The sequence below is a fragment of the Hyalella azteca genome, unplaced genomic scaffold (genome assembly GCF_000764305.2).
Source record: "Hyalella azteca isolate HAZT.00-mixed unplaced genomic scaffold, Hazt_2.0.2 contig14192, whole genome shotgun sequence".
NCBI lineage: Eukaryota > Metazoa > Arthropoda > Malacostraca > Amphipoda > Hyalellidae > Hyalella > Hyalella azteca.
Window position 1 is genome coordinate 240,027 of NW_025944084.1, and position 14,938 is coordinate 254,964.

A 14,938-nucleotide genomic window follows, 5' to 3' on the forward strand; every position below is an offset into this window, starting at 1 on the left:
CAATCATTACAAATCTACTAATCATTCCTATAATTCCTAATCCAATTCTTAATATTAGAAGTTATTTATTCTAATTATATATATTAAAATTGCTTCAAAACCTTTTTTTTTTCATCTATATAGTTAGGACTCTCTTTTATCTTACTGCAAGAAATGGAAAAAAACTATTTTGTACCTTTTAAATTAAATTTATACTTAGCAATTGCAATATAGAATGTCAATTTCTTATCAAATCCTTCTCTTATTTTCTTCCAATACTTTCTTATTAATCTACTTAGAATGAAATTTGAGATCCAGCATCCAGCCTATCCAGGTGATGTTGTGACACAACAAGTATTATTTATATGCACCAAAACAGATCCTTTATATATAGTATATATATTTGCAGTGCCAGGCCTTAAACACACAAACTCACTAACTTTGACAAATATGTTTTAGATGTGATTATCAAGATAATATTTGCCTTTGTGTTTGTTTCAATCCATCTTTTGGCATCTCATAAGCTTTGTTTTATCTCTTGTGGATAATGTCATAAATTCTATGTTAAGCCAATAAGCCAACATCCCTTACTATTCTTCTCTTCAGTTTCTGGTTTACAAATTTAGTGCCAGAATGTGAAAAGTGTTTCCAATTAAGCTTTAGTTTACCTGCTCTTATTTTTGGTGGACTTTCTTTCTTACCTGTGAAGGCATTTGATTGTTGTTGCAGTTGTATATATAAATTCCTTACTCTGCTACGTACTGTTCAAAATTTCATGTCTGTAGAACATCTTTGATGAATATTAATATTAAATACCACAAAATTCATTGAAATAAACATTTATTTTTTTACCAAACTTTCAGAGTGGCCTAATTTGATTAGATTTAGAGTATTGCATTTCTGTGTTGGGCTGACTTGTTTAAGATATGAGGATGGGGGAGACAGCTGCCATCAACTCACCTGTGGCATCCCTGGTGTTTCCTGTTATTGTGAAGTCAGTGCTTTCCAAGGTCTGTATTATAAGTTGTTCACTTTTTATTTCTCCTACTTCAGTGTTAATGATGAACATTGCCTAGTTTACAATCTTTAGATATTTTGGTACAGCTTTTTGTACTCTAACATTTGAATGTGTTTAATATCTATGTATTATGCTTTAATGATATTATACATGTATTGGTATTGTATATGTATGTTCATATAATTATGAATGAGCTATGAGAAATAGAAAGGTTGATTATTCAAGTTATGTGTGCTGATATGCAGAATGGATGTATTTTTCTGCTGACATGCTCATAAAGCTCTTCTATATTTATGATACTGGGCTTCAAGCAGATGGACTAACCTAACCTGCAATCATCCATGAAGGATTAGGTGCAAGTGATTGTCATAGTAATCTATCACCTGTCAAGCTGTCATGTTACAGTTTAATCACATATACCTATATGAGTTTTTATTTAACTGCAGGTTGAACGTGACCATGGGTCAGCTGGACAGAGTCTGCGGGCTGTGTTGAGTAGAGCAGAAAGCAATAACCCTGGCTTGATGTATCAACTTATACATCAGTTGGCTGCCAGGGCTGGTCTGCCTCCACAGAATGCTGCTCTCTATGCTGCCGTCCTCAGATTCCAGGCCAATGTCACTCCAACTGAGGATAGTGAGTTTCTGTCATCCACACTTTTGTGCGAGCATTCACTATCCAAACATTAAATTCCATCGATGCAGTACCTAGAATCACTTCTTTACAGTTTACACTAAATGTTTTGCAGCCTTCTTTCTGCATTTAACTAGTAGTATAGTCAAATGGGGTAAGAAAGGACCAGCCCATGGCATGCATTCTAATTGCACTGAATTCAATTTGACAGAAGAATATGTTAGAACAATCATTGTCTGTCATTTCAGTGTTTGTTTCAACCCTCTTCTGCAAATAATGAATTTCTGGCTAATTTTTAAAGAAAACCTATGTAAAGAAGGGTCAGAAAATAGTTAACCCTGTTTGGGAAATAAGCTCTGTCTAAGGACAAAAAATTTTTTGGCCAGGTTTGTGGATGTAGGCAGGTAACCTCAAGTAATAGGCAACTATTTAGACATACTAGGCATTCTTACCTGCTACCATCACTGCCTGACATGTATTCTAAAATGGTGTAAAAAAGGACCGGACATGGGGTAAGACGGGACCACTAAATGTTTCTGTTTTACCACACAAATGGTCCTGTCTTACCCCACAAATGGTCCTCTATTACCCTACAGTTTATGAAAAATAGTTTTTAAATGAATATATAATTGTGTAGTACATGGAGTATTTTGGTCAAAATTTTTATCTTTTGCTATGGCTTGCCCCAAAAAAACGTGGGTCGGGCTGTACGTTCACCATCAAATTTCCAAAATTTAAGTGTTGTGTGCTTTTCGCTTTAATCATAAATCTGCCCGACACACGTTTTTTTGGGGCGAACCATAATTTATTTTCTACTTTTTAGTCCACAAGAAAAACGTGGTTTTTTAAAAAGTTTTTTTTTTAAGTATTTTATTTAATCTGTACAGAAAACTATGTTAGATGCAAAATGTCCGAGTTGTAGCTTAGAAGCCCATTGCATAACTACACCTTGTGATAGGTTTAGGGTTTTTTAGTTATTCATGGTACCTATAGATGCTACAGGCTTGTTAGTGATTTTGGTCCTGTCTTACCCCATCTGACTATATGCTTTTAAAAATTTCAGTACGTATGGTATTCAATATTTTTTTTAGTCCTGTTGCTCCATTTCAAACCCATAGATTTGATTTTTCTGTCAAAAATCAGTCTATGTTGAAATCAGTCATGTGGCTTTGGAATCAAAAATTCAATACAAATTTAATAAAATTATTCAGCCCCAGGTAGAGTTTGAACTGTTTCTCCAAGTTTCTTCTAGGTTTAACTCGGCAATATACTTGTATAGGTACTCTTTTGACTGTAAGGTAATTTAAAGAATGAAGCATGCCTAGAAACCTGAATTACTTTGATTGTTATGTTATGATCAGTTCATTTGTTGTTCTTTAGATATCATTATTCATTTACTATAGACAGTGGTTGTTTTTGCAGCTATTTTTAACTTGGAACGACTTTAAATGCTTTTCATGTTGCAGGTGAATACCGCATCACCAGAACCGAGGAACGCTTCCAGGAGCTCAACAAGAAGAGTGCCAGTCTGAAGAGAATACTGGCAAGAATACCTGATGAAATTACAGACAGAAAAACTTTCCTCGAGACAATCAAGTATATGATTATTTTAGTGAATGAAGTGCACAAAATTTTGTTATTTAATAATTGCCTTGATGACTCACAGAATTTTGTATTATCAATAAATAGTACTTGAGATTACTTTGAGACGTAGACTTCTCATAGAGAAATAAATTTTGAAGGCTATAATTTCAAACATTTTAAATTTGTTAATTCGAAAATTTGACAGATGCAGCAACATTTGAAGTAATACATGATAAATTTTCTGTTTAGAATGCCTAAGCCCATATTTTGCAAATCATACTGCAGATTACGTAGTTAGCTCTTTTTAAAAATATATACCTATAACTCAGTATTCACTGCAGTGAGTGACAGAGAGCACATTTTCTCGTCGATGAAAACTGAGGTCACGGACAGACGGACGGACAGACAGACAGACGGACATGGCGAGCACAATAGTGCATTTTTTTCCAGAAATGAGAAAATGCGCTAAAAAGGGACTGTAGAATAAATTGGCCGAAAGAGTAATTAATCTTGCCAAATTAGAATATCACTGACATTAATTTTTGGCTGGTATTGGGTGGCATGAAGGGTTCCAAGTTCATCTATCATGCATAAATCATTGTGATATCATGAAAAAAATATTCCTCACATTTCCCAGAAAGCTAAAATTATTTAATTGAAAAAATTATTTTAATTAAAAAGTTGCCTTTTGTGCGTAATGTTGATCATCAAAACTCAATTTTTGCCAGCTTCTGCTCAGCCTGCAGTGCTAGTGCTTTTTTAGCTACAAATCACAGCCTCTGTGGCTACTTTTAAAAACCCCAAATCACAAGTGTTATGTCTACTGTAGCGAAGTAAAGAAAAATCAATGAGAATGAAAGGAAAGGTTTTGTAATAACATTACTGTCTGATAAAATCTAGAACGTGCTAATGTAATTCTACCTAATAATGTCACCATATTCACGCCTTAAAAATGTTAACTGGAAACCATGTTGGGGAAAAATAGTTGGCAATAAGAAATGTTGTCTAACGCCATTTATAAAAGGCGTTTATATTTATAAAAAAGGAACACTGAATGGCGTGTGAGAGTTGAATGCTTTTAGCCTTATTGTTTTCACTTTATTTTCCGTTTTCAGTCTTCCTTGAATTTGGCTAGAGCTATTCCGTGCAGGGATAAATTGCTATCATTTGCTTGTCATATGTTGCTCTGTACATGCCGATCTTTGCGTATCTATGTTGAGAGAACTAACATAACCTGATTCACGAAGCGTGAGATGGCGCCACATGTTGTTAAATACAATAAAGCAGCACGGTTGCTTCAAACATTAAATTTCAGGAATGTTGAGACACTACCTAATATCTTAAACTGAAATTTTTCTGATTGAACACGCAATTTTTGCAGGGAGATTGCGAGCGGCATCAAGAAGCTGCTGGACGCGGTGTCGAGCGTAGCCGAGTTCATACCAGGACCTCAGGGCAAGCAAGCGCTCGAGCAGAGGAAGAGAGACTTTGTTAAGCATAGCAAACGCTTCAGCAACACACTCAAGGAATACTTCAAGGAAGGACAGTGAGTTGCCTCCAGCTTTGATATTATCTTCGTCTAGATAATATCAGTAGCTATCGATGTAATTAATGTTCCGATTGGTTTCATATATTGCTATCCTTTTATAATATTTGTATGTGCATTGGCCTTCATTACCATTGCGCTGATTTTTAGTTGATAAACATTGTACAATCTGGTGAAAATTAGTAAATTATGAAGCAGCAATATTTGCCAGCCATAACGAACTTTATATTACATTAATGGTTTTGGTTTTGTTTTCAAGTTTATTTGTGTCTTTAAATTCTGCATACAATTTACTGTTCAAACCACGAAGACTAATCCGTCCTTGCCTGCAATACTTGATGTCTACCTGAACTGCGAGATTGATGATGCCACAAGGGGTTGTTTTGAGTCAACTCGCTACTATCAAAGCTTTCGCCTGCTATGAACGAATATTTTAGTAACTTCGCTATAGTTGAATTCTAAATGCAAATAGATTCCCCGTGCACTTGGTATTTTGATATATTATGTTACAGAGCAGAAGCTGTGTTCCTGAGTGCGGCGTGTCTCATCCACCAGACCAACCTCATCATGCTAACCGTCAAGGACAAGTGCGAGTAGACTTGATCCTGACACCACAAGTTGCTCCCAACCCCAGCCGTGACGAATAACAAATTATTTCATTTTAATCACAGAACCGTCTATATAAAAGAAGCATCTGCAAAAATAAAAATGTTTAGTCAAAAAGCATCTGATAAAATTATAACAACAATACTTGATGCTACGGAAAAGTTGAACAGTGAACTTTAAAACTCATCAAATTCTATGCTGGAGTAACTGAAGCTTTATGCCAATCATTTTCACACTTGAAGCTCTGTCTTAATTTCTTTTATCATGTTCTTGTTGCAAAACAATATCACGTCGTTTATAATGTTTATCATGTCGTTGCAAAAAAAAAAATAATAATAAAAATAAACTTGGATCTGAACAGATTTTGTCTGTACGACCATCAGCAAAGTGCTTTGGGAAGCAAGGTCTTAGATACATGTTGTAGCATGTTTTGATCCCACATCTCCGAAGAGATTCACAGCTGAGTACATGGAAAACACGCATGTATACTAATGTTAGTTTTTTTTATTTTTAGTCACATGTTGCATAACGATGTACTTGAAACATTGAAGCAGGAATCATACGTTGCTCTTTTTATTGTTAGATTAGTGTTTTTTCGTTCATTTTTGGGACGCCGACGTTGACTGATGTGCTGGCTCTTTTTTTGTCCTGCACAGTTAGATTGGGCAAGTCTTTAGTCTTGTGCTGCGGAGAATCCCTTAAATATGAACAATAAAGGAGGGATAACCGCATTGTTGCGGATATATTAAATATTTCAAATGCATTAACCAGAAACATATTCTATTAATTAAGTTGTCTATGCGATGTATATGTTTATATTTTAATGATTTTTATAGGCTTAGGTGAACCATAACTTATTCCGCAATGCTGATACAGCTTTTTTCCAAGTTATTAATTTTGTGGTGCCAAGAAGCATGCCCTGCAGCTGTGATCTCGGAATTCTAAGCGAGGTGATTTGCTCAGCCAAGAGCAACAAGTGTTAAGATAGTTTTATTTTATCTGCGTTTTTCACTGATAGATTTTTTTTTTCATTTTCATTTGCTACGATTGTTTATGTGCAATACCACTTTGATTATCAGTTGCTTTTTTTAACCGTGATTACAAAATGGTGTTAATGAAGCTATACCAAACATTCCTTCCTTAATTAGTAATCTGTAATCTTATTGATTTGTCTGTACTCCTGTTGATTCATTCAATGATGAGAACGATTATCAATTATTAAATGTATGTATCGAATGCATCTGAATACTTGTATACTTTCCTTCATATTGGAGCACCACGTTCCTACGAACGTTTTAGATGATTTCAAATTTTTACCGCCTCTGCACAGTTGGAGCGTTTCGTGTTTTTTCTTCTCTGATGGGGCCGGGAGAACAAGACTGTGATTTTCCGTTGAGACCGAGCCAACGCAAGCCATATTTTACCACATAATAAATTATTATACCTGTATATCAGGGCCGGCGACATTAGTTAATACATTTTTCATCACAGTCATGTCAACTCTTTATACAGGTTATATTATTTGGAATGTGAATCACCTTGTGGCTAAACAACTGTTTTGTTTTTGGTTAGTAAATTAAATGATCTTAATAATATTACACCGGTGAATCAAGGTTTTAAAAAATTTAGTCTAAATTCATGGGTAATGCAATTTTAAAAACAAATGTAGCCTCTGATATGGTTTTTAAAACGGACAAAACTTGGTCTAGAATAAATATATATATGCAGAGGATAGATATATCGTCTCCAATGACTGCCAATGTATATATTTATTGAAAATAAATGCTGAACGAATATATTATACTATTATAATGGAAGCATAAATTCTGCTGATGAAGCCGAGTGCAAATACTGCGTGACCGCCAAATGCGGGATGAAGAAGCCTGCGATAATAACTGGGTTGGGGCGGCGCCAGTAGCGCAGTAGCTGACCACACACTGCAGATGCCTGTATTTCTTCACCTGCACAAACAAAACAACGTTCATAGGTTGATTAAAATGTTTTTCATTTCTCTCGAAATGAACGGAATGAATGTCAGAGAGAATGATTGGCAGATTTATTGAGAGACGCATCGTAGTTGGCTCACATCATAGGCGATGAGAGAGTCCATGGGGCAATTGTCGAGGACGCGCTGCACTACACTGCCTGCCGGCGTAGGTAGCGCTGGCGATCAGCGAGTCGATGCAAGCTTGGATGTGGAAGCTATAATGCATCATCAAGCTGAGATGAAGATAAAAAGGTGCTTTAACTGATTAAATCTGAAGTATGAACCGAAAAATCGAGTATTGGAGATGATTTTTGCAGAAGTTGATGCAACAACATAGATATGTGTGGTGGTGGATGCATATCTCAGGAGAAAACTCGTGGTTCAACAAGCCCTGATTCTGAGCCAAAAAAGTCGATATTTTATAATTTTATGCATCTCATCATTAATTAATTATGTACGCTTGAAAGTATCTTTATAACCCGGAATACTTACAAAACTCTGCTCCTGAGCAACACACTTGAGGAGTGTCTCAGCCTTGGTGTTGTACCCGCTGTCATGGAGCAGAGTAACGACGTCACAGTGGCCTGGTCCTCCCGGACCTCCTGGACCATGACGGCCTCCTGTGCCTCTGGGGCCAGTACTTCCCGCAGAAGTTCCTCCGATACCGTAGGCTGTTGGAGAACATTTTGAGGTGACAAAAAATATCAAATAATTTTATTTATCATAATGAACCTTGTTCATTGAGTCATACTCATAGCAATTATACGAGTTTATTATAATTTTTATACGAGTACGTAACACAACACATTTTGATTCATAGTTTCAATTGGTGCGCCTGTAATTAATTCTACTGCAGCGAAGACCCAGATTGTAACTGTACTATGTATAATTTCGCGGACTCCAATATAAGGTTTGCAAGAAAATTTGTTCTGTTTTCCTTTCTGTCTTTTCGTATCTACACTCTATTAAAAATATATCACAACGAAAAATTACCACAGAGTGATAAAGAAATGAATATAGGTCTAAGCTTAAAAAATTCTATTTTCAATAACTAATCCTAAATCCAGTACTTACAAGGGTCAATAACAAACTTGAAGAGCAAACCACAAAATTAAGTGCACATTGAGCACACCTCAACCAAGTTAAAACGTACATTAACTAAGCGGGTTCACATACAGAAATTAATCATCTGACAGGCAACATACACATATATATTTGTTACGCACTTTTAAATGGGAATCCAAAATAAAATGCACAACTTTGAATTCTATACTTCCCATACATTATAAATGATTATTTTCCGCTTGAAATCACAACCCAACAGGCATTATCATGTTGAATCAATGTTAAAATAACGTACTTCGCGACGTTGAAATAACGTTGACTATTAGTCCAGAACGAAAAGTGGATAAACGTCATTTTTTTCAACGTCGTACACTTCGACGTTGTTTCAACGATGAAATTTCGTTGAATTCTAATGTTAAAGGTACGTTTATAAAAGGTTCTATTAGGTTTATATGTTCTAACATGAATGTCATAGTGTATGAGCACCGTAGTACAATGAGCTGCATTCATTATTTGCATAAATACTATTCACTACCCTATCTACAATTGTACCCTGCACACGCGGCCTGCAAGTAGTCACGGTATGTGCAAGAGTTTTTACACATTCCTCATCTTTAATTGTTCTTTATGTGAATAATAAAATAAATAAATGATATCTATCTAATTTAGGCGAAGAAATGACTTCAATAAGTTATGATGTAGAAAGATAGGTCAAATTGCTATTAATCTCCCTTGCGACGCAAGGTCTAACGTGGTCTGGTGTGCGACGGTGAAGCGCGTGATCTGGCGGTGTCAGGTACGTGTGGGGGTTCCAATCCAGCAAAGATTGATAAGATTTATTCAAGGGAGAAGTAGAGGTAAGTGAATATAATGGTACCACATAACATTTATATGTATAATAAATGCCGCTCATTGTAATACGGTGCTAATATACTGTGACATTTACGATGGAGCAGGTTAGCCTGATAAAACGTTTATAAATGCGCTTTTAACGTCAGAATTCAAAGCGATTTAAACGTTGAAACAACGTCGAAATTTCTTGACGTTGAAAAATTGCGTTGCACGGTAATTTACCTTTCATTTTGAACTAATATTCAACGTCGCGAAGGACGTTGTTTCAGCGTTGATTCATCCTTACAGTGAACAGTGCACACATCCAAGAAAAAAGAACTGACGAATTTTGAAAAAAAAATAATTAGGTCCACTGAAAAATTTTTTGAGCGATAATTGAATAATTTCCTCAATAATAACAATTGTATGCGTTTCGACTCCCATTATTCGATTCTTAACATCGCAGAACATCTACAGTATTTTGTGGTCTAGAACTCGCAACTCACTGCTACAATTCTGCTGTGCTTAACCGCCCGGCCTCCTTGCCGATTCTGACCAGATACTGGCGCACAGAGCTGGGATCGAACCCGCGCCTCTCTGCGCCAATCTTGGTACTCTGAACTTTAACCACTGGGCCACCTTGCCTCACTTAATTAAATAAGTGAGGTACAATCCAGAGTCTCTTGAAAATTTGTGTATGATACTGGCGCACGTGTATGATACTGGCGCAGGTGAGCACGGCAAGTCAACCCAACTGTTTTCCATTGGCTGGCTACGCGGATTTTATGGTTCACATCCGTTAACATGCAAGACTACATTCGCACTCGTTGACCCTTAATTATCACTTAAACTTTAGCTGCACATGAACGTTCAAGCTACTTTATGGTTCGATTAAGCCTCTACTTAAGAGATTTGTCTTATTTGTAATGAGATTTTATCTTCCGGATTTGGATAAAACATTGAAATATAGGGGAAATAAATAAATGATTAATTACTATTTCCAAAATTTATGAATTGAAAGATAGAATTTATCCCCCGAAATCCTACTTCCACATATAAATTTACTTTTTTTGATGTCTCCTTCTAGTATACAAGACCATTGCTATCCTGATCGTCTCAACTCGCAACTTTGTCAGTACGCAACTATCGGTTCAGATCGAAAACGGAATGACCAAAGTTTATTTCCTAAACAATCGTCTATATGAGACTACGTATGGACAGCCTTAACAGTTTCAATATAGGCTCCAAAATTTGTGTCCAATGTTAACAGGTTAAGTGTCTGAATAGCTCTACCAGGAATAACATCGGAACTTGGGTAATGAGTGATGACTTGGAAATAGAAACTCATGCAACTGCGGCTAAATTCCAAGTATTCATGCATGTTCGATGAATACCAAATTACTGACTTTTGTAAACTCAATGAGGTCTCTTCCCTGAATCAGTGCACCGCTGCTATCACGTGAATGGAACTAAAAATCAATGCCCCAGACACAAAGAATAATCTGCAAAAAAAGGAGTTCAAACAGATGTTTCGTGACTCTTAATTACAGCCACTATTCAGCTTTTTGGAGGCACTGAATGAGAACGAAAGAGAATGCTACTTCAAAGGAATCCTTGCTAGGTAGTGCGTTTTAGGTTACAGTATATTGGCTCAAGCACAACTGACGGAATGAAGGAAGATCATATGGATGAAAGCAGCTTAATAAGGTGACACGTGAAATAATTAAAGGGTTAGAAGACCTATTTGCAGACTTGTCCAAACCCATGAGGGATAGAGTTATTTGGAAGAGACAGCGGCAGGCAATACTGAAAATAATCTCAAAAATTGTCAGTGCAGATTGATGTCAACTGCATGGGAAGCGGAATAATTAAAGTCTAATATCGAGCTAGCTGCAAAACTTACTCATTTGGAATACCGGATGAGATAGCGATAACGACGAGAAGAATGACGGTAGTTTTGATTTTTACGTTGGCAGTCTAAAAATGAGACGATATTAGAACGATGTAATTAGAATATAATAATATGCGTTTAAAATGACTTTTTAAAGACAACACTTCTTAACAATCCAGTGTCTTGGATATTACACATGTACAATGAATTTTTAATTTTATTTCCATATATTAAAAAAAATTCTTTTCAAAATTGTTTTAAGATATCCAAATTTTGTAAATTATCAAAATTATTTATTCTGTCAACTGATTCATGCATTGTCTCTGACTTTATGCAATTGTGCAAAATTTCAAATCGCTTGGACAGGTCAAATTGTGTCATGTATGGATTATAAGATTTGTAGCAGACGAAATTACTTTTAAATTTTTTTTAATATTGAAAAAAAAATCTAATTTATAAAATTATTTATTCGGCAGGAGCGGCTCACTTTCTGTGTGCCTACAGCCAGCGAAGCGGACGCTAAACTTATACTCTCCACTTTTGATTCGGCAGGAGCGGCTCACTTTCTGTGTGCCTACAGCCAGCGAAGCGGACGCTAAACTTATACTCTCCACTTTTGATATGCTGCTGCTGTATAATCACGTACAGGGGGGTTTGAGGTTAAAGTTTTCACTCGAGCCATTTTTCCCAGGAGCTCAACCGTTAGAATCTCATGAAAATTGGCACAGACACGTACTCATATTTTTTCTACCAAACCTTCTTGTCGGATTTCCGAAATTCCTACTCCTTCCCCCCCAAAATCCCCAAAAAAGGGGAAAATTTGGTAAAAAAATTACCTAAAATGAGATTGCGGAAACGATCATAGCTCGAAAAGTTGCAAACTCAGAGCAATGCGATTCATTTCAAACGAAAGGTAAAGGATTGAATTGTGTTTGGGATTTCGAACGATTTTTTGTCGGGTCAAAACTTCATCCCTAAATTGGGGGTCAAAGTTGACCCTGAAAAAATTGTTTTCGGCCATTTTTCGGTGGTTTTTCAACTCTCGCGGCCTAACCGTAAACATTTTTATCATAGTGAAAGCGGGAAAAAGATGCGTCTTGTTGAGACAAACACACTGGTGAAAACGGATTTTGAAAAAGTTCAAAACTCGCAAAGTTGTGAGCGAAACTTTGATCAACTTTTTACCAACTTTTTCACTTTTCTCTTCACAACTCTACGGAAAAATTTTGTATATTTTTTCAACAACCCTAACAATAAAGAACAAGTCTTTGCCTTTAATTTGGACCCTGTTTCATGATCCTAGCTTTTATAGATATCGAAATATGATTTTTCAAAGTAGACAATAATTGACATAATTTTCGTCCAACTCGCCGTGGTCCGGGCGCTGCTCTGAACGTGTTCTACGAGTTTACTTTTTAGACTATTGTGCAAGCTGCGTAATTTTAGGAAGCTTTCTGAAAGTTGGTATCGACAGAGGATAAAATTGCGCTAATTACTGCCTATTTAACTCATTTTCAAAAAAAATTATATCTATTAGAAATTTAACGATCAAAAATAAACCGAGATTCGGTTCTGCTCACTTATAAAATACTTTATTAGGCACTTATTTTTTTAAGTTAGACACTCCATTCGTATATGGTTATTTACTTAAGCTTAAGCATTAATATTGCGAAAAAACTTCTCATATGTACCGTTAAAAATCGTTTTAATGAAGCAATAAGATTGCTCCCTGCCATGTATCTTTAGTCCTTGGGCCCAAACGTAAAGGCGTTATAACTCTTTATAGACCAAGATTGAAGAAAATTCACGCAAATAAACATTAGAAGAAAACTAAAATACTCCCTGGGGGGCCCGGGGGGTCTGCCGGGCCCCCTTTTTTGCAACTATTTGTAAGATTAAAGAGTAAGATTAAAGAGATATTCCTCCTTAGCCCGTATCTTAGCAGTCCACCTCTAACGACGCTCCGTTTTCTTCTTGACAATGAATTGAATCATGGATAACTATACTAATTCAACCGCGTTGCTAAGTCAAAAGTTGTTTACATAATATAATGTCAAATAATATTCATTCTCCCGATAAAACCATCAATCGTAGTATGAGACGGTATTTTTCAAGCAAATATTTGTTAAATTTTAATGTTAACTGAAAACTGCAATTAATAATTAATTCATTTAGTATGGGTTATTCTTAAATCTAATTATATACATTTTCTTTAAATAATGTTCAATCATAAAATGTCCATTAATACTTTTCTGAATCTAAATTGAAGTTTATACTTTATTAATAAATTTATATATTTATACTAAATTGAAGTCCACCACTGTGTCCAATACAGATTTTTCGTAGGGGATTATTCAAAATTAAACATGTCGTAAAATATACGTCATTTGCTGAGGTTAGGTTCAAGCCAGGAACAAGTTCCTATGGCGACAATCACATAGGGTGGTTAAGTTAGGGTTGATTAGGGTACGACAAATTTAGTTCAGGATAGGTTAGGCTAGGATAGGTTAAGTTAGGTTAGGTTGTGTTGGATTAGGTAAGGTTAGGCAAGGTAAGGTTAGGTGAAGTAAGGTTAAGTGAGGTAAGATTAGGTTAGGACAGGTTAGGATATGTCAGGCTGTGTTCAGTTCGGTTAGGTTATGTTAGGGTTTTTTGGCTAGGTAAAACTAATGTAAGATTGTTTTGAACACTAATGATACACACAGGAAAAGGCCACAATTGGGGGATTACTGTGTGTAGTAGGAAATGTGTGGCAAAAAGAAGAAGAAGAGAGAAAAAGAAAAAAAAAATAAAAAAAGTATAGCGGCTGATCTGGTTCTGCCAATTGATTCATGCATTGTCTACAACTTTACGCAAGAGTGCAAAATTTCAGATCGATTGGACAGGTAGAAGTGTGTCAAATATCGATAAGAAGATTTGTAGCTGACAAAATTGTTTTTACTTTTTTAACATTGAAAAAAGAAATTAATTTTTAAAATCATTTATTCTGTTAGTTGATTCATGCATTGTCCCCAACTTTACGCAAGTGTGCCAAATTTCAGATCGATTGGACAGGTAGAAGTGTGTTAAATATCGATCATAAGATTTGCAGCAAACAGACAGAAAGACAAACAAACAACAAGAAGTGAAGTTGAAGAGAAGTGTTGTAAAAATTAAATAAATATATAAATAAATTTAAGAAATAAAAGTACAATTGAGCACGATAAGGTTGAAATAACACCAATAAGAACTTAAATATAACAAATAAAAAAGAACTCACTTCCTGTGCACTGAATGAGTAGAATTGTTCTGCACTTTAAACAGACATTGTACGTGCGATAGAACCTCAGCATTAGTGAATGAACGGAAAGGCACAGATGAGCTTAAATTACGTCACTCACGGCATGGATGAAACATTACCGAAACAAGAAATGCAATGCATTTAGAATAGAATAGAATAGAATAGAAGTGTCGGCGTTGAAGAAATAGGCCCATGGCCTGTTGCCGATTCTTGAACTTTTCGTGACTTGATTCACAAGGGATCCGGCTAGAATAGAATAGAATAGAATAGAATAGAATCTGTCTCTTATACACATCTAGATGTGTATAAGAGACAGAATCTATCTACTGCTGTGCCATAAATTAACTGCTGTGTCTAGTCTACTGCTGCGAAACAAGTCTACTGCTGTTTCTAGTCTACTGCTGTGTCTGGTCTACTGCTGAGCCACAAATCTACTGCTGTGAAACAAGTCTACTGCTGTAAAACAAGTCTACTGCTGTAAAACAAGTCTACTGCTGTAAAACAAGTCTACTGCTGTG

The 14,938-nt window shown here is 35.8% G+C and overlaps 1 protein-coding gene and 1 long non-coding RNA gene across 2 annotated transcripts; one reads left to right on the plus strand and one right to left on the minus strand.

The window, feature by feature from the left end:
- The first annotated feature begins 806 nt into the window (after positions 1-806).
- Positions 807-6,606, plus strand: LOC108674690 (programmed cell death protein 10). The gene is made up of 5 exons (XM_018162659.2): positions 807-989; positions 1,444-1,633; positions 3,097-3,226; positions 4,596-4,760; positions 5,273-6,606. The coding sequence occupies exons 1-5, from the start codon at positions 906-908 to the stop codon at positions 5,355-5,357; spliced, it is 654 nt and encodes a 217-aa protein (XP_018018148.1). The 5' UTR covers positions 807-905; the 3' UTR covers positions 5,358-6,606.
- A 520-nt stretch (positions 6,607-7,126) lies between these two features.
- On the minus strand, positions 7,127-9,785 carry LOC108674691. The gene is made up of 4 exons (XR_007157107.1): positions 9,756-9,785; positions 7,846-8,024; positions 7,453-7,586; positions 7,127-7,327 (listed from the first exon to the last, which is right to left on the minus strand). It is a non-coding gene; the product is annotated as an uncharacterized LOC108674691 (long non-coding RNA).
- Between the last annotated feature and the right edge of the window lie 5,153 nt (positions 9,786-14,938).

Coding starts and splice junctions, on each gene's coding strand:
- LOC108674690 (XM_018162659.2), top strand. CDS start 906: ATGAGGATGGGGGAGACAGCTGCCATCAACTCACCTGTGGCATCCCTG. Junction 3,227..4,595: donor ACTTTCCTCGAGACAATCAA/GTATATGATTAT, acceptor CAATTTTTGCAG/GGAGATTGCGAGCGGCATCA. Junction 4,761..5,272: donor GAATACTTCAAGGAAGGACA/GTGAGTTGCCTC, acceptor ATTATGTTACAG/AGCAGAAGCTGTGTTCCTGA.